Genomic DNA, 22,410 nt, shown 5'->3' on the forward strand with positions numbered 1-22,410 from the left:
GGCTAGGGTCTGGCAGACGGAATACAATGTTGACAAATGTGAGGTTATCCATTTTGGTAGAAATAACAGCAAATGGGATTATTATTTAAATGATAAAATATTAAAGCATGCTGCTGTGCAGAGAGACCTGGGTGTACTAGTGCATGAGTCACAGAAAGTTGGTTTACAGGTGCAACAGGTGATTAAGAAGGCAAATGGAATTTTGTCCTTCATTGCTAGAGGGATGGAGTTTAAGACTAGGGAGGTTATGCTGAAATTGTATAAGGTGTTAGTGAGGCCACATCTGGCGTATTGTGTTCAGTTTTGGTCTCCTTACTTGAGAAAGGACGTACTGGCACTGGAGGGTGTGCAGAGGAGATTCACTAGGTTAATCCCAGAGCTGAAGGGGTTGGATTACGAGGAGAGGTTGAGTAGACTGGGACTGTACTCGTTGGAATTTAGAAGGATGAGGGGGGATCTTATAGAAACATTTAAAATTATGAAGGGAATAGATAGGATAAATGCGGGCAGGTTGTTTCCACTGGCGGGTGAAAGCAGAACTAGGGGGCATAGTCTCAAAATAAGGGGAAGTAGATTTAGGACTGAGTTTAGGAAGAACTTCTTCACCCAAAGGGTTGTGAATCTATGGAATTCCTTGCCCAGTGAAGCAGTTGAGGCTCCTTCATTAAATGTTTTTAAGGTAAAGATAGATAGTTCGGGCCGGAAAGTGGAGCTGAGTCCACAAAAGATCAGCCATGATCTCATTGAATGGTGGAGCAGGCTCGAGGGGCCAGATGGCCTACTCCTGCTCCTAGTTCTTATGTTCTTATGTATCCTTGCTTTGCAGGGACAGGAAAATGAGAGTATAAAGGCACTGTGGTAATTTTTGCGACAGAATTTGACCATGTAAAAATGATGGAATGCCCAAAACAAATTAATTCAGTGCTCTGCCGTTTGACACCCATTGATAGATGTATGTAATGAAAATGATCAGTTCTAGTCAGATAAATCAATTACTACAGGATTGTGCTTTCATCAGTCTCTCAGATTATAGATGGTTCTTTGCGATTCAGTGTATTCTGAACCAGTAGAATTTAAAACCACGGGAATAGGTTATGTAATAATGATAGGTAGATTCCGTATCAGCAGTTTGTATCATTTTAAGGCAGCAACTTATAAACAGCTTCTATCTAAAACTGTTAATCCAAAGCAGAAGTGCCAACTTTTAAGACTATAAATGAATTTTTTACTGGCTGAGCCACAGATGCATTAATTACTCTTTGTATCCGACATGGAGAATTGATATCTGAACAACCACACCTCATAAATTCTCTTTGACCCCTTCACAATTCTCCAAGCTTTTCTTGCCAATTTTCTCCTGTTCACTCCTGAAAGTACAGTTGAACTCAAAATGCAATTTAGAAAATTTGTACCATAATGTATTAATAACCCGTAGTAGAACCGACAGCTGCACAGCTGAATGAACTACCTGGATGTTTTTGGTCTGACAGCACTTTTCTGTCTAATTGCAGTTGGTGTCACCTCTCCACTTGCAGGTGTCATGGGGGCCTCGATCTCCCCCTCACTTTCATAGCTGTCATGGTAAATAGGAGAGAGCAAGGAAGTGGTGGAACCTCTTGAAATCTCCAGATCACAACTCTTGTGCAGGTTTTCTCTTTTCAACCAATTGTTTTGTCTATATGGAAGCAGAATTAGTAATTAGATTTTTACAGACTTTATTTGGAAGAAGCTTAGGCACAAGATAATGCATTGCTTTGCAACCTTAAGTTGTGCAACGATCTATGACAACAGGATTCTTCGGTGCCATGAAATAACTGTCATACCTGAACATTATGTCTTGTGAATGGCAGTGTCACTGGCACTACACCTGATTGATACAACTTTATTCACTACCTTTTAAATCATTATAAACACACTTATGCTGCACTGGGGAATTCAGTCTATGATTAAGCAGAATAAGCCTGCAAATCAAATTCCAAGCCGATACTTAAACTACGTGTTGTAATCTACTGAGCTTTAACTACAAAAGCGAATTGTTAATAAGGAAATTACAGACTAAATGAAGAAATTAGCCCCACTTCTGAATAAGAGAACAGTCCGTTTTAGCTTAGTTAGCAACTTAAAAGTTCAACTTGAATGGAGTTTGCAAAAATCAATGTCAGCAGCCAATCAGAATGCTGATTGAAAGGAGTGTGTGAATACTAATTACAGTAAGATATAGAGACAAAGAACTAGTTCAATAATTATTTTACCACGAGTCAGAAATGAGTTTTATAGGTAAAATAGAAATGCTACATCCCAGGGTGTGTGTGTATATATTAAGGTTTTCCAGTTTTTCTAGTTAAAAATAAACAGAGCAAAACTACTGGGCTAAGGGACGACTATACTGTAGATATAATGTAAATTAGAACTGCAGGTTTTGAAATTTAAATAGAGTGACTGGAGATGGCTCTTTCAGTTGCAAAAATGTTCCTGGGCGTGGAAGCCTTTACTCAAGATGGTTTGCAAAGGGAGACTAAAGCAAAACCTACAAGTTTGGCAGAGAAGCTGCAGTTCCCCTCATCAAAAGGGGAAGAGATAATACAAACCATAGCTCAATATTTAAATTTGCCAGAGACAGCCTGAATCATTAGAATTCAATTACAAATAGGAATGAAGAAATTGAAAATAGAAGCAAAGGAAATGGAGAGATTGGCAATGGCAGAAGTAAAGGAAAAGGAGAGGTTGGTAAAGGCAGAAGCAAAGAGAAAAGAAGACAGAAAATGAAAAAGAGAGACGGGAAAAGGAGCAGGCTTTTCAAAAGGAAATGGAAAGGAGGGTGAGGTAAAAATGGAAATATTAACAAAGATAGCAAAAAATGGGAAAAGAGAGAATTTGAACTTCAGAAGTTGGCACTGCAAGAGGAACATCAACTTCGAAGATTGGAGTTAAAGGCAGATGCTGAGGAAAGTGTGGAGGAATAAGAAATGCTTCCTGAAATGAAAATGAAATGAAATGAAAATCGCTTATTGTCACGAGTAGGCTTCAAATGAAGTTACTGTGGAAAACCCCTAGTCGCCACATTCCGGCGCCTGTTCGGGGAGGCTGTTACGGGAATCGAACCGTGCTGCTGGCCTGCTTTCAAAGCCAGTGATTTAGCCATGTGCTAGGGATATGTTTAAATATATTCAAGCATTGCCAATATTTGATGATAAATGTGTGGAAGCCTTTTTCATCTAAATTAAAATGGGTGAACGATTGAATTGGCCAAAGACCATATGGGTAGTGTTGGTTCAAACAAAGTTGGTAAGTGGAGCTAGTGAAGTATTTGCATTACTAACAGAGGAGGCATCTAGAGATTATGATGAGGTGAGGAAAACCATAAAATCCATATGAAGTAGTACCAGAAGCCTAGAGACAAAACTTTAGAAATCTAAGGAAAGAACCAGGTTAGACATGTGTAAAATTTGAAGAAATAAGCAAAATAATTTTGATAGATGAATAAGAGCATTAAAAATAGACCAAGCTGCTGACGTTCTTAGGGAAATATTATTTTGGAGAGATTTAAAGATTCACTTCCGCAGTAGTGAGAATTCATGTGGAAGAGCAAAGGATTAAAACTGCGAGACTTGCGCAGAAATGGCTGATGATATTGAATTGGTTCATAAAGCAAAGTTGGTTTCAGACATCAATTTCAATCTGTGAAGGATAGAAACTGGGGAAATGAGAAACTCACAGGTGGTCAATGCAAAGGAGATTTAGTTGATGGTGTTAAGGAGAGCATGTCTCAAAGAATAAGGTGGTGATGGTGGTAGAGAGATAAGAAAACTCAAGTGTTTCATTGTAATAATAAAAAATGAAAATCGCTTATTGTCACGAGTAGGCTTCAATGAAGTTACTGTGAAAAGCCCCTAGTCGCCACATTCCGGCACCTGTCCGGGAAAGCTGGTAGGGGAATCGAACCGTGCTGCTGGCCTGCTTGGTCTGCTTTAAAAGCCAGCAATTTAGCCCAGTGAGCTAAATCAGCCACTAATAAAGTTGGACTTGTGAAGTCGCAGTTTTGGTGGCTTAAGAAAAATACTGGGAAGACAAAATTGGTAAAACAGAATCAACCTGCGGAGTTTATTAAAGTGGGAGAAAGACCATTCGGCCAGTGGAAAAGGAACAACAGAGTGTACAGCCTGTTCTGAGGTTAGTGGATAAGCAGGTACCAGAACTTTTTAAGGATTTTATTTGTGAGGATAATGTTTACTAGTGTGAACAAGGTGGAGTAGGTAAGGAGATTAAAAGCTTAAGGGATACAGGAGCAAGGCAATCTTTGATGGTGAGAAATAAGGATATATGGTTTGGAAGGAGTATCGCCAGAAAACATGATAATATGTAGAATTAGTAGTGAGCCACTATGTAAGGTAAGGTCAGAGAGTCCAATGAGAATGGTGCAGTGCTAGTCGGAGTAATAGAAAAATGACCTTTTCAGGGGTACAATCTATCCTAGGTAATGATATAGCTGGATCACAGGTGGGAGTGCAGCCTACTGTGGTTGAAATGCCAGCGGAAAGTCAAACTGAAGAAGCATATCCAGATGTGTTTCCTGGTTGTGTGATAACCAGATCACAAAATCACAATTTGAGCCAGGAGGAAGAGAACTTGAGGAGTGCCAATAGGGAGGCTGAGGTTCAGTTGTCAGAAACAACGTTTGATCAGATGGTTAGTAAAGAACAAGAGCAGGTGGTAGATGAAGTGGATATCTTAAGTTGGTTGAATTACAGCAGAAAGATTCAGAGATAAAGCAGTTATATCAGAAAGCGTATACGGAAATGGAATCTGAGTGTATACCAGAGCGTTATTACATAAGAAGTAATTAATTAATGAAAAACTGGAGACCTTTACATATTCCAGCAGATGAGAAACGGGCAGAAGTTTAAAGGATGTTGACAAGTACCTTTATCAAACAGGGCGAAGGAAGTTTCGGCTTTTGTGACGTCAAATATCAATTTAAGGTCATGCCATTTGAAATGAAGAATGCGCCAGCAACATTCCAAACATTAACCAACAAGGTCATCTCGGGTCCAAACAATTGTGCAGTATACATAGACGATTTGGTGGCGTTCAGTGAAACATGGATGGGGCACCTGGAACATTTCTTAAAATCATCGATCTATTAAAGGAAGCTGGATTGGTGATAAATTTGGCTCAGAGTGAATTTGCAAAAGCTCAGGTCACCTTCTTAGGCCATATCATTGGACATAGTCAGAGGGCTCCATGGAATGTGCTAGTGGAGAATTTACAATACCATCGATGCGGAGAGAAGTACTGAGATTTCTGGGCATGAGTGGTTTCTACCAGAAATTTGTGACACATTTCAGCAGCATGGTTGCTCCACCGACTGATCTTCCAGAAAAACAAAATTTCAGTGGATGGAAGATTGTCAGGAGGCATTTGATAATCTGAAGACTGTGTAAATCACCACACCAGTGTTCATGACACCCAATTATGCCAAGCCATCGAAGGTGGAAATTGATGCAAGTAATGTGGGTGTTCGTGCTATACTGCTGCAGGAAGACTAAAATGGACTATATTCATGTTGATTGTTGCTTTTTTTTAAATGTTAAATTATATAGCTATAGAGTATAAATTGTATTTAATCTTAAGAATTTTTTTACATTAAAAACCATCAGTTTACATCGCTGGTTGATTTTTTTTAAGTGGGGAGGTGCGATGAATGGAGGATTTTAGGAATATTGGCTTCTAAATATTGAGACACCTTAAAGGTTAAAAGTCCAGGGTTATGGTGTGTTTGACTGCAGTGGTCATGTTTTTTTAAAATCATAGAACTTGGAGTAGGAGGCCAGTCGGCCCACCGAGTCTACACCAGCCCCTGGAAGAGCACCCTACCCAAGCCCACACCTCCACCCTATCCCCGTAACCCAGCAACCGCACCTAACCTTTGGACACTACAGAGCAATGTTTAGTGTGACCAATCCACCTAACCCGCACATCCTTGGACTGTGGGAGGAAACCGGAGCACCCGGTGGAAACCTATGCAGACACAGGGAGAACATGCAGACTCCGTACAGACAGTGATGAAGCCAGGAATCGAACCCGGGTCCCCGGCGCTGTGAAACAACAGTGCTAACCACTGTGCTACCGTGCCGCCCTAAAAAAAATTTGTTTTGTAAAGGCCTGTGAGCTGCAAAGAGCCAGAAGGTGAAATTGACCAAAGGAATGTGGTTTTACAGTCTGGGCTAATGCACCATGGTTTGACTGGGAAAAGTCCCTGGGGAGTTAATGCACTTTCAGTCTGTAGAGTTCATTTGTTTTTCAGCTTGGGGAGATGATGTCATTGCTGGATGGAGCCAGGCAATGCACGGAGTCAGTTGCAGTCTGGTCTGGGATTGTAATAGGAGGAATGGGGGTGGGGATGAGAACAGGAGTACTGAAAATATTACTCACACAGTTGAGGATTCTGTCAACCACTGTTGGGAGGAAAACTTTCATTGAAAATGAAGAACATTTAACTTTTGGTTGGCTAGAATGCAAGGTATACCTGGATTCTTTTTGTCCACGTGGAGTAGAAACTACTGGCTCTTTTGAAGCATTATCTTTCCAGCTCCATGACATATACTTTGATTCGCTACTTGAAAGTCTGTTTGTCTGCTTGTTGGGGGATTCGTTTTCCTCATCTTCACTTTCATAACTTTCATGATTAATGTGAGAGAGCAGAGACGAAGTGGAATCGGCTGAAGAGGAGAAGTCACAACTCTTAGATTGGATTTCAATTTCAGACTTCCTGTTCCGCTCAAATGGATCTGAATAAGAATCTTGTGCTTTCAAATCTTTTTCACTTAACGTTGAAGACATTCTTCACACAAACTCTTCTGGTCAAAATAAAGACAATGTCAGATCATTAGGGCTTCAGAAACATGATGCCAACCTTTATTAGAGATTTTCAAAAACTATTTTACAAATATAGTATTTTTATAAGTTATTTCGTGGGATGTGGGCTTCGCTGGCGACGCCGGCATTTATTGCGCATCCTTAGTTCCCCTTGGGGTGGTGGCGGTGAACCGCCTTCTGAAACCGCGGCGGTGTATGAGGTGTAGGTGCACCCACAGCACCGTAAGGGAGTAAGTTCTGGGATTTTAGATCCAGCGACAGTGAAGGGAATGACAATATATTCCAAGTCAGGATGTAATACGGCTTGGACAGGAACTTGAAAGTGCTGGTGTTCCCATGTCTCTGCTACCCATGTCCTTCTAGGTGGCAGAAATCGTGAGATTAAAAAAGTTGCTGTTGAAGGAGGCTTAGCTAGTTGCCGCAAGGCGTCTCATGGATGGTGGACACTGCTGCCACTGTACATTGGTGGAGGGAGTGGATGTTGAAGGTAGTGGATTTGGTGGCAATCAAAAGAGCTGCATTCTCGTGGATGGTGTTGAGCTGGAGTGTTGTTGGAGCTGCACTCATCAAGGCAAGTGAAGAGTATTTCATCACACTCCTGACTTGTGCCTTGTACATTGTGAACAGACTTTGGGGAGATACTCACTTCAGGATTCCCAGTCTCTCACCTGCTCTTGAAGCCACAGTATTCATTGGGCTAGTTCAGTTCAGTTTCTGATCAACGGAAACCAGGATATTGATAGTGGGAGAATTCAGTGATGGCAATGAATGTCATGGGGCAATGGTTCAATTCGCTATTGTTGGAGATGATCATTGCCTGGCACTTGTGTGACAAGAATGTTACTAGTCACTTATCAGCTGAAGCTTGAATGTTGTACAGGTCTTGCTGCACATGGGCGCAGACTGCTTCATATCTGACGAGTTGAGAATAGTGCTGAGCATGGTGGATTAATAGCAAATATTAGAGGGAAGGTCATTGATGAAGCAGTTCAAGATGGTTGGGCCTTACACACTGTCCTGAGAAACCCCTGCAGTGATGTCCTGGGACTGAGATGACTTATTTCCAGCAACCACACCCATTTTCCATTGTATGATTTCAACCAGTGGAGCACTTTCCCCCTTATTCTCATAGACTCCAATTTCATTGGGGCTTCTTGATGCCGTACGCTGCCCTGATCTCAACAGCAATCACTCTCTCCCCATTTCTTGGGTTGTGGGGGCGAAACCCACGCAAACATGAGGAGAATGTGCAAACTCCACACGGACAGTGACCCAGAGCCGGAATCGAACCTGGGATCTCGGCGGCGTGAGGCAACAGGGCTAACCCACTGCGCCACCGTGCTGCCCGAGAATGATAGCACTGTTCGATGATCGAGAGCAGATTGATAGGTGCAGTAATTGGTCGAGATCGACTTGTCCTACTTTCTGTGTACATTGCATAGCAGCCAATTTTCACACTGCCAGGTCGATACCAGAATTTTATCTGTACTGGAACAGCTTGGCCAGGGATGAGCTAGTTCTTTAGCACAGGTTTTCCATACTACTGCCGGAATGTTATCAGGGCCCAAAGCATTTGCAGCATCCAGCGCCATCAGCTGTTTCTTGACATCCCGTGGAGTGAATAGAGAGGCTTAAGACAGGCACCTGTGATGCCAGGGATCACAAGAGGCCAAGATGGGGCATCCACTCAGTACTTCTGGCTGAAGATGGTTTATTTGTTGCACTGATGTGTTGGTTTCCCCCATCGTTGAGGATGGGGATATTTGTGAAGCCTCCTACTCCAATGAGTTGTTTACTTGTCCACTATCATTCCTAGCTGATGTGGCAGGATTGCAGAGGTTAGATCTGATCCGTTGAACAAAGAACAAAGAAAATTACAGCACAGGAACAGGCCCTTCGGCCCTCCCAGCCGGCGCCGATCCAGATCCTTTATCTAAACCCGTTGCCTATTTTCCAAGGTCTACTTCTCTCTGTTCCCCGCTCGTTCATATATCTGTCCAGATGCATCTTAAATGATGCTATTGTGCCCGCCTCTACCACCTCCGCTGGCAAAGCATTCCAGGCACCCACCACACTCTGCATAAAAATCTTTCCACGCACATCTCCCTTAAACTTTTCCCCTCTCACCTTGAAATCGTGACCCCTTGTAATTGACACCCCCACTCTTGGAAAAAGCTTGTTGCTATCCACCCTGTCCATACCTCTCATAATTTTGTAGACCCCAATCAGGTCTCCCCTCAACCTCCGTCTTTCCAATGAAACCAATCCTAATCTACTCAACCTTTCCTCATAGCTAGCACCCTCCATACCAGGCAACATCCTGGTGAACCTCCTCTGCACCCTCTCCAAGGCATCCACATCCTTCTGGTAATGTGGTGACCAGAACTGCACACAGTATTCCAAATGTGGCCGAACCAAAGTCCGATACAACTGTAACATGACCTGCCGACTCTTGTACTCAATACCCCGTTCGATGAAGGCAAGCATGCTGTATGCCTTCTTAACCACTCTATCGACCTGCGTTGCCACCTTCAGGGTACAATGGACCTGAACTCCCAGATCTCTCTGTACATCAGTTTTCCCCAAGACTCTTCCATTGACCATATAGTCTGCTCTTGAATTAGATCTTCCAAAATGCATCACCTCGCATTTGCCTGGATTGAACTCCATCTGCCATTTCTCTGCCCAACTCTCCAATCTATCTATATTTTGCTGTATTCTCTGACAGTCTGCCTCGCTATCTGCAACTCCACCAATCTTAGTATCATCTGCAAACTTGCTCATCAGACCACTTATACCTTCGTCCAGATCATTTATGTATATCACAAACAGTGGCCCGAGCACGGATCCCTGTGGAACACCACTAGTCACCTTTCTCCATTTTGAGACACTCCCTTCCACCACTACTCTCTGTCTCCTGTTGCCCAGCCAGTTCTTTATCCATCTAGCTACTACACCCTGAACCCCATACGACTTCACTTTTTCCATCAACCTGCCATGGGAAACTTTATCAAATGCTTTACTGAAGTCCATGTATATGACATCTACAGCACTTCCCACATCAATTAACTTTGTCACTTCCTCAAAGAATTCTATTAGGTTTGTAAGACATGACCTTCCCTGCACAAAGCCATGCTGCCTATCACTGATAAGTCTATCCAATTGTGAATAGATCCTATCCCTCAGTATCTTCTCCAACAGTTTGCCTACAACTGACGTCAAGCTCACAGGTCTATAATTCCCTGGATTATCCCTGCTACCCTTCTTAAACAAAGGGACAACATTAGCAATTCTCCAGTCCTCCGGGACCTCACCCGTGCTTAAGAATGCTGCAAAGATATCTGTTAAGACCCTAGCTATTTCGTCCTCTCGCTTCTCTCAGTAACCTGGGATAGATCCCATCCAGTCCTGGGGACTTGTCCACCTTAATGCCTATTAGAATACCCAAAACCTCCCCCTTCCTTATGCCGATATGACCTAGAGTATTTAAACATCCATCCTTAGCCTCAACATCCATCATGTCCCTCTCCTTGGTGAATACCGATGCAAAGTACTCATTTTTTTTTTTTTTTTTTTTTTTTTTTTTTTTTAATTTTTTTTATTGGAATTTTTTGCAGAAAATATAACAAAAAGTATAGCAAAAAGCAGTAATATGCAACTAACAGCCCCATAACACCCACAATTCCCCCCATACCGTAACATCACATGTATCACATTCCCCCCCCCCCCCCCCCAAACAAGAGAACTTAACCATAAATTAAAATGAGATAAATCAAATTTAAATAAAATAAGCTAACATAATCAACGCCCCCCCCCCCCCCCCCCCCCCCCCCCCCCACCACCCACCCACCCACCCACCCCCCCCCCCCCCCCCCCCCCCGGGTTGCTGCTGCTACTGTCCCAGTACCCTATCGTTGAGCCAGAAAGTCGAGGAAAGGTTGCCACCGTTTAAAGAACCCTTGCACCGATCCTCTCAGGGCGAATTTAACCTTCTCAAGCTTAATAAAGCCCGCCATGTCATTGATCCAGGTCTCCACGCTTGGGGGCCTCGCGTCCTTCCACTGTAGCAAAATCCTTCGCCGGGCTACTAGGGACGCAAAGGCCAGCACACCGGCCTCTTTCGCCTCCTGCACTCCCGGCTCTACCCCAACCCCAAAGATCGCGAGTCCCCATCCTGGCTTGACCCTGGATCCCACCACCCTTGACACCGTCCTCGCCACCCCCTTCCAGAACTCCTCCAATGCCGGGCATGCCCAGAACATATGGGCATGGTTCGCTGGACTCCCCGAGCACCTGGCACACCTATCTTCACCCCCAAAGAACCTATTCATCCTCGTCCCAGTCATGTGGGCCCTATGCAGCACCTTGAATTGGATGAGGCTAAGCCGCGCACACGAGGAGGAAGAATTTACCCTCTCCAGGGCATCAGCCCATGTCCCGTCTTCGATCTGTTCCCCCAGTTCCCCCTCCCACTTCGTTTTCAGCTCCTCTACTGACGCCTCTTCCTTCTCCTGCATAAGCTTGTAGATATCGGATATCTTCCCCTCCCCGACCCAGACCCCCGAGAGCACCCTGTCACTCACCCCCTTCGCGGGGAGCGCAGGGAATCCCTCCACCTGCCGTCTAGCAAATGCCTTTACCTGCAGATATCTAAACATGTTTCCCGGCGGGAGCCCAAATTTCTCTTCCAACTCCCCCAGGCTCGCAAACCTTCCGTCGATAAACAGGTCCTTCAGCTGTCTAATGCCCGCTCTATACCATCCCCGAAATCCCCCATCCATGTTCCCCGGGACAAACCTATGGTTCCCCCTTAACGGAGCCTCCATCGAGCCCCCCACTTCTCCCCTATGTCGCCTCCACTGCCCCCAAATCTTGAGGGTAGCCGCCACCACCGGACTCGTGGTATACCTCGTGGGAGGGAGCGGCCACGGCGCCGTTACCAGGGCCCCCAGGCTTGTATCCCCACAGGACGCTCTCTCCATCCGTTTCCATGCTGCCCCCTCCCCCTCCATCACCCACTTACGCACCATCGACACGTTGGCCGCCCAGTAATACCCCGAGAGGTTGGGCAACGCCAGCCCCCCCCCATCCCTACTCCGCTCCAAGAAGACCCTCTTCACCCTTGGGGTGCCATGCGCCCAAACAAATCCCATGATGCTGCTGGTCACTCTTTTAAAAAAGGCCCTAGGGATAAAGATGGGCAAGCACTGGAAGAGGAACAAGAACCTCGGGAGAACCGTCATTTTGACGGATTGCACTCTGCCCGCCAGCGATAGCGGCACCATGTCCCACCTTTTAAATTCCTCCTCCATCTGTTCCACTAGTCTGGTGAAGTTAAGCTTATGAAGAGCCCCCCAACTCCTGGCCACCTGCACCCCCAGGTACCTGAAACTCTTCACTGCCCTCCTGAAGGGGAGCCTCCCAATTCCCTCCTCCTGATCTCCCGGGTGCACTACAAATACCTCGCTCTTTCCTAAGTTCAGCTTATAGCCCGAGAAGCCCCCAAATTCCGCTAACAGTTCCATCACCCCCGGCATTCCCCCCTCTGGGTCCGCCACATATAACAGCAGGTCGTCTGCATACAGCGATACCCGGTGCTCCTCCCCCCCCCGCACCAGACCCCTCCACTTCCCTGACTCCCTCAACGCCATGGCCAGCGGTTCAATCGCCAGTGCAAAGAGCAGGGGGGACAGGGGACACCCCTGCCTGGTCCCACGATAAAGCCTAAAATACTCCGATCTCCTTCCATTTGTGACTACACTCGCCATCGGCGCCGCGTAAAGCAGCCTCACCCATTTGATGAATCCCTCCCCAAATCCAAACCTCTCCAGCACCTCCCATAGGTACCCCCATTCAACTCTATCAAACGCCTTCTCTGCATCCAGCGCCACCACTATCTCCGCCTCCCCCTCCACTGCCGGCATCATGATAACATTGAGCAGTCTCCGCACATTCGTGTTGAGCTGCCGCCCCTTGACAAACCCTGTCTGATCTTCATGAATTACCTCTGGCACACAATCCTCTATCCTGGTAGCCAGGATCTTCGCCAGCAACTTAGCGTCTACGTTAAGGAGTGAAATAGGCCTATATGATCCGCACTGCAAGGGGTCCTTATCCCGTTTTAGGATCAAAGAGATCAGTGCCCGCGACATCGTCGGGGGCAAAGCCCCCCCCTCCCACGCCTCATTGAAAGTTCGCACCAGCAGGGGACCCACCAGGTCCGCATATTTTTTGTAAAATTCTGCCGGGAACCCGTCCGGCCCCGGGGCCTTACCTGACTGCATTTGCCCGATCCCCCTGACTAGCAAAGTACTCATTAAGAAGCTCACTCATTTCCTCTGACTCCATGCATAAATTCCCTCTTTTGTCTTTGAGTGGGCCAATCCTTTCTCTAGTTACCCTCTTGCTCCTTATATACGAATAAAAGGCTTTGGGATTTTCCTTAACCCTGTTAGCCAAAGATATTTCATGACCCCTTTTAGCCCTCTTTATTGCGCGTTTGAGATTTGTCCTACTTTCCCGATATTCCTCCAAAGCTTCATCAGTTTTGAGTCGCCTCGATCTTATGTATGCTTCCTTTTTCATTTTAGCTAGTCTCACAATTCCACCCGTCATCCATGGTTCCCTAATCTTGCCATTTCTATCTCTCATTTTCACAGGAACATGTCTGTCCTGCACTCTAATCAACCTTTCCTTAAAAGACTCCCACATTTCAAATGTGGATTTACTCTTAAACAGCTGCTCCCAATCCACATTCCCAAGCTCCTGCCGAATTTTGTTATATTTGGCCTTTCCCCAATTTAGCACTCTTCCTTTAGGACCACTCTCATCTTTGTCCATGAGTATTCTAAAACTTATGGAATTGTGATCGCTATTCCCAAAGTAATCGCCGACTGAAATGTCAACCACCTGGCCGGGATCATTCCCCAATACCAGATCCAGTATGGCCCCTTCCCGAGTTTGACTATTTACATACTGCTCTCAAAAACTCTCCTGCATGCTCCTTACAAATTCTGCTCCAACTACACCTCCAACACTACATGAGTCCCATTCAATGTTGGGGAAGTTAAAATCTCCCATCACAACCACCCTATTGCTCCTACATTGTTCTATAATCTGTCTACATATTTGTAGCTCTACTTCACGCTCGCTTTTGGGAGGCCTATAGTAAAGTCCCAACAATGTTACTGCACCCTTCCTATTTCTTAGCTCTATCCATATTGCCTCAGTGCTCGAATCCTCCATCGTGCCCTCCTTAATCACAGCTGTGATATCATCTCTGACCAGTAATGCAACTCCTCCACCCCTTTTACCTCCCTCTCTATCCCTCCTGAAGCATCTATACCCTGGGATATTTAGTTGCCAGTCTTGCCCATTCCTCAACCAAGTCTCAGTAATACCAATAACATCATATTCCCAGGTACTAATCCAAGCCCTAAATTCATCTGCCTTACCTGCTACACTTCTCGCATTAAAACAAATGCACCTCAGACCACCTGTCCCTTTGCGATCATCATCTCTGGTTGGTTGTGGAACTACTTAGCTCTGTATGTCGCATGCTGCTTTCGCTCTTTGACATGCAAGCAGTCCTGTGTTGTAGCTTCACCAAGCTGACATTTCATTTTTAAGTATGCCAGGTTCTGCCCCAGCATACTCTCCTGCACTCTTCATTCAACCAGGGTTGATCCCCTGACTGGATGCAAGGGTGAATTGAGGGACATGCTGGACTTTGAGATTATAGATTGCGGTTCTTTTTATGACCACTGTACTTACTTTAACATTGAGAGTGGAGAGGGGGATCAGCAATCCCCGATGTACCTCGGAGTTTTGGCGCATGCAGATCTGCATTTTTATGTTCTTTGGGCCCTGCACGCCGGTGTAGAAGAAAAAATGTGAAAACCTGGGAGAAGTTCTCTTCTGGACTGACCTGATTAATACTACACTCCTGTGTGCTTCACCCGATGCCGGTGTCTATGTATTTACATTGTGCATCTTGTGTTGCCCTATTATATATTTTCTTTTCTTTCCATGTATTAAATGATCTGTGAGCTGCTCGCAGAAAAATACTTTTCACTGTACCTCAGTACACGTGACAATAAACAAATCCAATCCAATGGAAGACTTGTGTCTCAAAAGAAGATTCCTAGAGAGGGAACAGGGACAGAAAAAGGTCTCAGTTCAATCAAGAGAGGAGCAGAGAAACAGGTCCCAAACAGGAAAAGGGCTGTTGGTGACTCGATCCTGCGGGCACTGGGGAAAAGGAACTTCTTTGGAGTTCTGCTCAACGTGGCCAAAACTCTGAAGTTATGCTTGCGAGTTGGTGCTGGTGTGTGTACCCGGGATTGCAGGGGAACGGAATTTCAGGAGGTGAGTTTGAAACCCTGTGAGGTGGACTGTATTTGAAGTCGTTCCAGTTCCACAAGTCTGTTCCAGTTAGCACAGCGGCAGTGCCACAACACTATGGGGTTATCCTCAATGAGAAGACGAGACTTTGTCCCCGCAAGGTCAGTGCAGTGGTCACTCTTAATATTTTCATGGAGAGATAGATCAGGGACAGGTAGACTGGTGATGATGATATCAAGCATGTTTTTCCTCTTGGTGGTTCCCTCACCACCTGCTGAAGACCCAATCTTGCCCTTTAGGACTCGCCAGCTCAGTCAGTTGCAGTACTACCGAGCCAGTCTTGCTGATGAACACTGAAGTCCCCACCTACAGTACTTTCTGTGCCCTTGCCACTCAGTGCTTCTTCCAAATGGTGCCCAACATGGAGGACTGATTAATCCGTGGAGGGGAGATGGTAACCAGCAGCAGGATTCCTTGGCACGTCTGACCTGATGCCATGAGACTTCATGGGGTCCGGAGTCAATGTTGAGGACTCCCAGTGCAACTCCCTCCCTACTGTACATCATTGTGCCACCACCTCTGGTAGATCTGTTCTGTCTTTGGAAAAGGACATTTCCAGGGATTGTGATGGTGGTGTCTGGGACATAGTATGATTCCATGATTATGACTACATCAGGCTGTTGCTGGACTAGTCTGTGGGACAGCTGTCCAGATTTTGGCACATGGCCCCAGATGTTAGTAAGACGGACTTTGGAGGGTCAACAGAGCTGGGTTTGCAGTGGTCATTCCCATTTCCTCGATCAATGTCAGGGAAGGGAATGGGGGGGCGGGAGGGGCGCGACGCTACGGGAGGGGCGCGACGCGACGGGAGGGGCACGACGCAACGAGACGAGACAGGAGGGGCGCGACGAGAAGGGAGGGGCGCGACGCGACCAGACGGGAGGGACGCGCCGCGACGGAAGGGGCGCGACGCAACGAGACGGGAGGGGCTTGACGCTACGAGAGGGGCGTGACGAGACGGGAGGGGCGCGACGCGACGAGACAGCAGGGGCGCAACGAGACGGGAGGGGCGCGACGCTACGAGAGGGGCGTGATGAGACGGGAGGGGCGCGACGCAACGAGACGGGAGGGGCTTGACGCTACGAGAGGGGCGTGATGAGACGGGAGGGGCGCGACGCGACGAGACAGGAGGGGTGCGACGAGACGGGAGGTGCGCGGCACGACGAGACAGGAGGGGCACGACGCGACGGGAGGGGCGCGATGAGACGGGAGGGGCGTGACGCGACAAGACGGGAGGGGCTTGACGCTACGAGAGGGGCGTGACGAGACGGGAGGGGCGCGACGCGACGAGACAGGAGGGGCACGACGCGACGGGAGGGGCGCGATGAGACGGGAGGGGCGTGACGCGACGAGACGGGAGGGGCGCGACGCGATGGGAGGGGCGCGCCGCAACAAGACGAGACGGGAGGGGCGCGACGAGACGGGAGGGGCGCGACACGACGAGACGGGAGGGGCGCAACACGACGGGAGGGGCGCGACACGACGGGAGGGGCGCGACACGACGGGCGCGACACGACGGGAGGGGCGCGACACGACGGGCGCGACAAGACGGGCTCGACGAGACGGGAGGGGTGAGGGGGTATGGGGGAGGGGGAGGGGAGGGGGGTATGAGGGGGAGGGGGTATGAGGGGGAGGGGAGGGGGTATGAGGGGGAGGGGAGGGGGGTATGGGGGGAGGGGAGGGGGGTATGGGGGGAGGGGAGGGGGGTATGGGGGAGGGGAGGGGGTGTGGGGGAGGGGAATGGGTGGGGAGTATGGGGGAGGGGGGTATGGGGGGGGGGGAGGGAGGTATGGGGGAGGGAGGGGGGTATGGGGGAGGGGAGTATGGGGGAGGGGGGTATGGGGGAGGGGAGGGGTATGGGGGGAGGGGGGTATGGGGGAGGGGAGGGGGTGTGGGGGAGGGGAGGGGGTGTGGGGGAGGGGAGGGGGTGTGGGGGAGGGGAGGGGGTGTGGGGGAGGGGAATGGGTGGGGAGTATGGGGGAGGGGGGTATGGGGGAGGGGAGGGGGGTATGGGGGAGGGGAGGGGGGTATGGGGGAGGGGAGGGGTATGGGGGGAGGGGAGGAGGTATTGGGGGGGTGAGGGTCGTTGCCAGCAGCAGCTGCACTGGGCTCTGACCCTCCTGACTTCTCGGAGCACAAACAGTAAAGCGGGCTGTCTGACAGCCGCTCCCGGCCAGACTCACCTCCCGCTCCCCGGTTCCGGCTCCCCGGACTCGGCGCTCCCGCTCCCGTTCCCGGCCCCGGCTCTCTCCCCGCTCCCCGGGCTCCTCTTTCTCCACCAATGAGAGCGCACGCTGTGGCCCGTGCGTGAACGCGGTGACGCCGTCTCCATGGCAACGCGTCGGGCCTAGCGGCCTGGAGAAGCCTTTGGCCCGTTTGCTCAACTGGACCCCTCATTCCACACTGAAACATACAGCCAACTTCTCATTCCTCTCTTTACTTAATGCTTTTAAATATTTCTTTTAATCTTTGCTCAAAAATCTAATTTCAAAACATATTTGTAAACTACACAAATAAATCACCTCTAAAAGCACAAATAATTTTTCTCTGAAATTTCCTATTGTGATAGTGTTGTGATTTTCACCGCTTCTCTTTAATTCCTCATTGCCTCCTCTGTGACAACCCATACTGGGTATCATTGGATCTCTACAGTGCACGAGGAGGCCATTTGGCCCATCGAGTCTGCAGCGACCCTCGAAAAGAGCACCTCCCCAGCCCCCTCAAAGCCCACCTAAGCAGCAATTTAGCAAACCCAACTTTAACATCTTTGGACTGTGGTAGGACAAGGAAATGGCAGAACAGTTAAATAAATATCTTGTCACAGTCTTTGTGGTCGAAGATACATCGAAAATCCCATTAATACTAAAGAATATGGGTGGAGCAATTAAATACCATCACCATCACTAGATAAGTAGTATTAGACAAAGTAATCGGGCCAATAGGTCCCCTGGCCCTGATGGCTTGTTTCCTCGGATCCTTAAAAAAAAGTACCCAGGCCTCCCTGGCTTTCCTCTATTTCCCTATCGCTTCTCTCTCTTCTTCCCCCCGGTTGCTGGCTACCTGGCTATTCTTCTCCTTGTTTGTTGGCCACAAACAAATCCCAGAACAATCGGGGGAATGGCTCCCACGTTCTGTGGAAGCCGTCGTCTGACCCTCGGATGGCGAATTTAATTTTCTCCATTTGTGGGGATTCCAAGAGGTCGGACAGCCAGTCTGCAGCTTTAGGCGGTGCTGCTGACCACCAGCCGAACAGGATTCTACGGCGGGCGATCAGGGAGGCAAAGGCAAGGGCTTCAGACCAGCCAGATCTATTTCTGGAACCAATTATTAAGGAAGTAATTAAGCAGCACATTTGGAAAATCATAACCTAGTCAAGCAGAGTCAGCATGGCTTCATGAAAGGGAAATAGTGTCCGATTAATTTATGAGAGTTTTTCGAGGAAGTCTCAACCAGAGTGGATCGAGGGGAACCAGTAGATGTGTTGTATTTGGACTTCCAGAAGGCATTTGACAAGTTACCTCACAAAATGTTATGCCATAAGATAAAAGCCCATGGTGTTGGAGGTAGTAAATTTGCATGGATAGAGAATTAGCTAGTGGTCAGGAAACAGCGAGTGGGGATAAGGGATTATTTTTCAGGTCGGTGATCTGTAACCAGTGGGGATTCCAGAGGATTCAGTGCCGGGACTGCAACTGTTTACAATATATATGAATAACTTAGAGGCTGAAGCAAATGTACTGTAGTCACATTTGCAGCCAACACAAAAACAGGTGGAAAGTTAAGTTGCAAGAGGAATACAAACAGTTTACAAAGACAATTCCTATTTGGCGCTAGAGTAGAAAGGTAACTGTGGCTAAACCGTGGTTTACAAGGGAAATTAGAGCTAGTATTAGATTCAAAAAAGAAGCATACAAATTAGCAGGATAAAGCAATAGACCTGAGGATTGGGAACTGTTTAAAATTCAGCAAAGGTGGATTAAGGGATTGATTAAGAAGGGGAAAATACAATTTGAAAGTAAACTAGCGGGGAACATAAAGCCTGACTGTAAAATTTCTATACGTATTTAAAGAGAAAAAGATTGATAAAACTAATGTAGGCCCTTTCAGCCAGTAACAGGGGAATTCATCAGGGAAACAAAGAAATGGCTGAGGAACTAAATTTGTACTTTGCTTCTGTCTTCACAAAGGAAGACATGAATAATGAGAAACACAAGTTTTAATGAGGAGCTGAAGGAATTCAGTATTAGTGGAGAAATGGTTTTGGGAAAATTAATGGGATTGAAGACAGATAAATCTCCAGGGCCTAATAATCTTCATTCTGAAAGAAGTGCTGTTAGGTAATTTGGACATTCTGAATTCTCCCTCAGTGTACCCGAACAGGCGCCGGAATGTGGCGACTGGGGGCTTTTCACAGTAACTTCATCGCAGTGTTAATGTAAGCCGACTTGTGACAATAAAGATTATTGTTATTTATGGAAGTGGCCCTAGAAATAGTAGAACCATTGGTGGCCATTTTGCTAAATTCTTTGGATTCTGGAATGGTTCCTACAGATTTACCATAGATAGAATTAGATAGATAGATTGGAGGGTAGCTACTATAAATCCGTTATTCAAAAAGGGAGGGAGAGAGAAAACAGGGAACTATAGACCAGTGAGCCTAATGTCAGTGTTGGGAAGTTGCTGGAGTTCATTATCAAAGATTCCATAGCACAGCATTTGGAAAGCAGTGGTATAATCAGACAAAGTCAGCATGGATTTGCAAAAGGGAAATTATGCTTGACAAATCTCCTGGAATTCTTTGAAGATGTAACTTGTAGAGTTGACCAGGGAGAACTGGTGGACGTCGTGTATTTAGACTTACAGAAGGCTTCGACAAGGTATCACATAGCAGATTAATATGTAAAGTTAAAGTGCATGGGATTGTGGGTAGTGTCTTGAGATGGATAGAAAGCTGGTTAGCAGACAGGAACCAAGAGTTGGAATAAATGGTTCTCTTTCCTGATTGGCAGGCAGTGACTGGTAAGTTACTGCAGTGATCTGTGCTAGGACCCCAACTTTTCACATTATATATTAATGATTTGGTGAGGGAACTAAACGTATTATCTCCAGATTTGCAGATGATACAAAGTTGGGTAGGAGGGTAAACTGTGAGGAGGATGCAGAGATGCTTCAGCGGGGTTTGGACAGGCTGAGTGAGTGGGCACATGCATGTCAGATACACTCAGTAGCAAAAATAGGAAGACAGATTATTATTTGAATGGGTGTAAACTGAGAGAGGTGGATACTCAGTCAGACTTTGGTGTCCTCGTGCACAGTCGCTAAAGTAAGCGCACAGGTCGAGCAGGCAGTAAAGAAGGCAAATGGTATGTTGGCCTTCAGTGAGAGGAATTGAGCAAAGGGATACTTAATGTTTTACTACAATTATGTAGGGGCTGGTTTAGCACAGGGCTAAAGAGCTGGCTTTTAAAGCGGACCAAGGCAGGCCCAGCAGCACTCTTCAATTCCTCTACCAGCCTCACCGAACAGGTGCTGGAATGTGGCGACTAGGAGCTTTTCACAGTAACTTCATGTGAAGCCTACTTGTGATAATAAGCGATTTTCATTTCATTTCATTGGTGAGGCCACACCTGGAGTAGTGTGTGCAGTTTTGGTGTCCTTATCTGAAGAAGGATGTTCTTGCTAGTGCACAAAGGTTTACCAGGCTGATTCCTGGGATGGCGGGGCTGTCAAATGAGGAGAGACCAAGTCAGTTAGAATTATATTGGCTGGCACGGTAGCACAGTGGTTAGCACTGTTGCTTCACAGTGCCAGGGACTCGGGTTCGATTCCTGGCTTGGGACACTGTCTGTGCGGAGTCTGCACGTTCTCCCCATGTCTGTGTGAGTTTCCTCTGAGTGCTCCGGTTTCCTCCCACAAGTCCCAAAAGACTTGTTAGGTGAATTGGACATTTTGAATTCTCTCTCTGTATACTTGAACAGGCACTAGAATGTGATGACTTGGGGCTTTTCACAGTAACTTCTTTGCAGTGTTAATGTAAGCCGAATTGTGACACTAATACGGAAAGACCAAGGAACTGATCATCGACTTCAGGAAGCGTAGCACGACACACGTCTGCATCAATGGCTCCGAAGTGGAGATGAAAATGAAAATCGCTTATTGTCACGAGTAGGCTTCAATGAAGTTACTGTGAAAAGCCCCTAGTCGCCACATTCCGGCGCCTGTCTGGGGAGGCTGGTACGGGAAGTTCCTGGGGGTCACCGTCACCAACAGTCTGTCCAGGTCTACTCACGTTGATGCGACAGTCAAGAAAGACCAACAACATCTCTACTTCCTATGGAAGCTAAAGAAATTGGGCATGTCTGTATCGAAAACTTCTACAGATGTGCGATAGAGAGCATCCTATCCGGCTCCATCTCAGCCTGGTATGGCAACTGCTCGGTCCAAAATCACAGGAAACTGCAGAATGTGGTGAACTCAGCCCAACACATCACACAAGCTTGCCACCTCCACATTGATTCTGTATACACCTCCCTCACGAAGGCAGACAGCATTATCAGAGGCCCCATCCCACCCAGGCATTGCCTTCTTCCAGACCCTTCCATCAGGCAAAAGCTTCTTCCCCACAGCTACAAGACTCCTCAACGACTCCCCCTCGGACTGATCTGTTCCCTGTAAGAACACTATTCATGACGCCCTATGCTGCTCTTGCTCATGTATTTGCTTTGTTTGGCCCCTTGTTCCCCACTGTAACCAATCACTGTTTGTCAATGTACCATTTGTCAATATACTCTGTTAATTAATCTTTTTGTCTACTATGTACCTACTGTGTATGTTCCCTCAGCCACAGAAAAATACTTTTCACTGTACTTCGGTACATGTGACAATAAATCAAATCAAATCAAATCTAATTATTATTATTCATTGGAGTTTAGAAGAGTGAGGGGGGGATCTCATAGAAACTTATAAAATTCGAACAGGAGCGGGCCAGGTAGATTCAGAAAGAATGTTCCCAATGATGGGGGGAGTCCAGAACTAGGGGTCATACATTGATGATAAGGGGTAACCCTTTTAGGACTGAGGTGAGGAGAAATTTCTTCATCCAGAGAATGGTGAATCTGTGGAATTCAATAC

The 22,410-nt window shown here is 47.0% G+C and overlaps 1 protein-coding gene across 5 annotated transcripts in view; it reads right to left on the minus strand.

Annotated features, from left to right (window-relative positions):
• The window catches only part of LOC119971948 (coiled-coil domain-containing protein 34-like), a 45,622-nt gene extending 28,092 nt beyond the window's left edge, over window positions 1-17,530 (minus strand). For 4 of the 5 annotated variants that reach the window (XM_038808300.1, XM_038808298.1, XM_038808304.1 and 1 more), the window contains exons 1-3: window positions 17,463-17,528; window positions 6,527-6,857; window positions 1,469-1,675 (exon numbers count right to left, since the gene is read on the minus strand). In XM_038808300.1, coding sequence (XP_038664228.1) covers window positions 1,469-1,675; window positions 6,527-6,840 — 521 coding nt within the window. In that variant the 5' untranslated portion in view covers window positions 6,841-6,857; window positions 17,463-17,528. Of the gene's footprint in view, window positions 1-1,468; window positions 1,676-6,526; window positions 6,858-17,462 lie in introns of all 5 variants that reach the window. The other variant, XM_038808299.1, reaches the window with a different exon arrangement.
• Between the last annotated feature and the right edge of the window lie 4,880 nt (window positions 17,531-22,410).

The sequence above is a fragment of the Scyliorhinus canicula genome, chromosome 9 (assembly GCF_902713615.1).
Source record: "Scyliorhinus canicula chromosome 9, sScyCan1.1, whole genome shotgun sequence".
In the NCBI taxonomy this organism is placed as follows: Eukaryota; Metazoa; Chordata; class Chondrichthyes; order Carcharhiniformes; family Scyliorhinidae; genus Scyliorhinus; species Scyliorhinus canicula.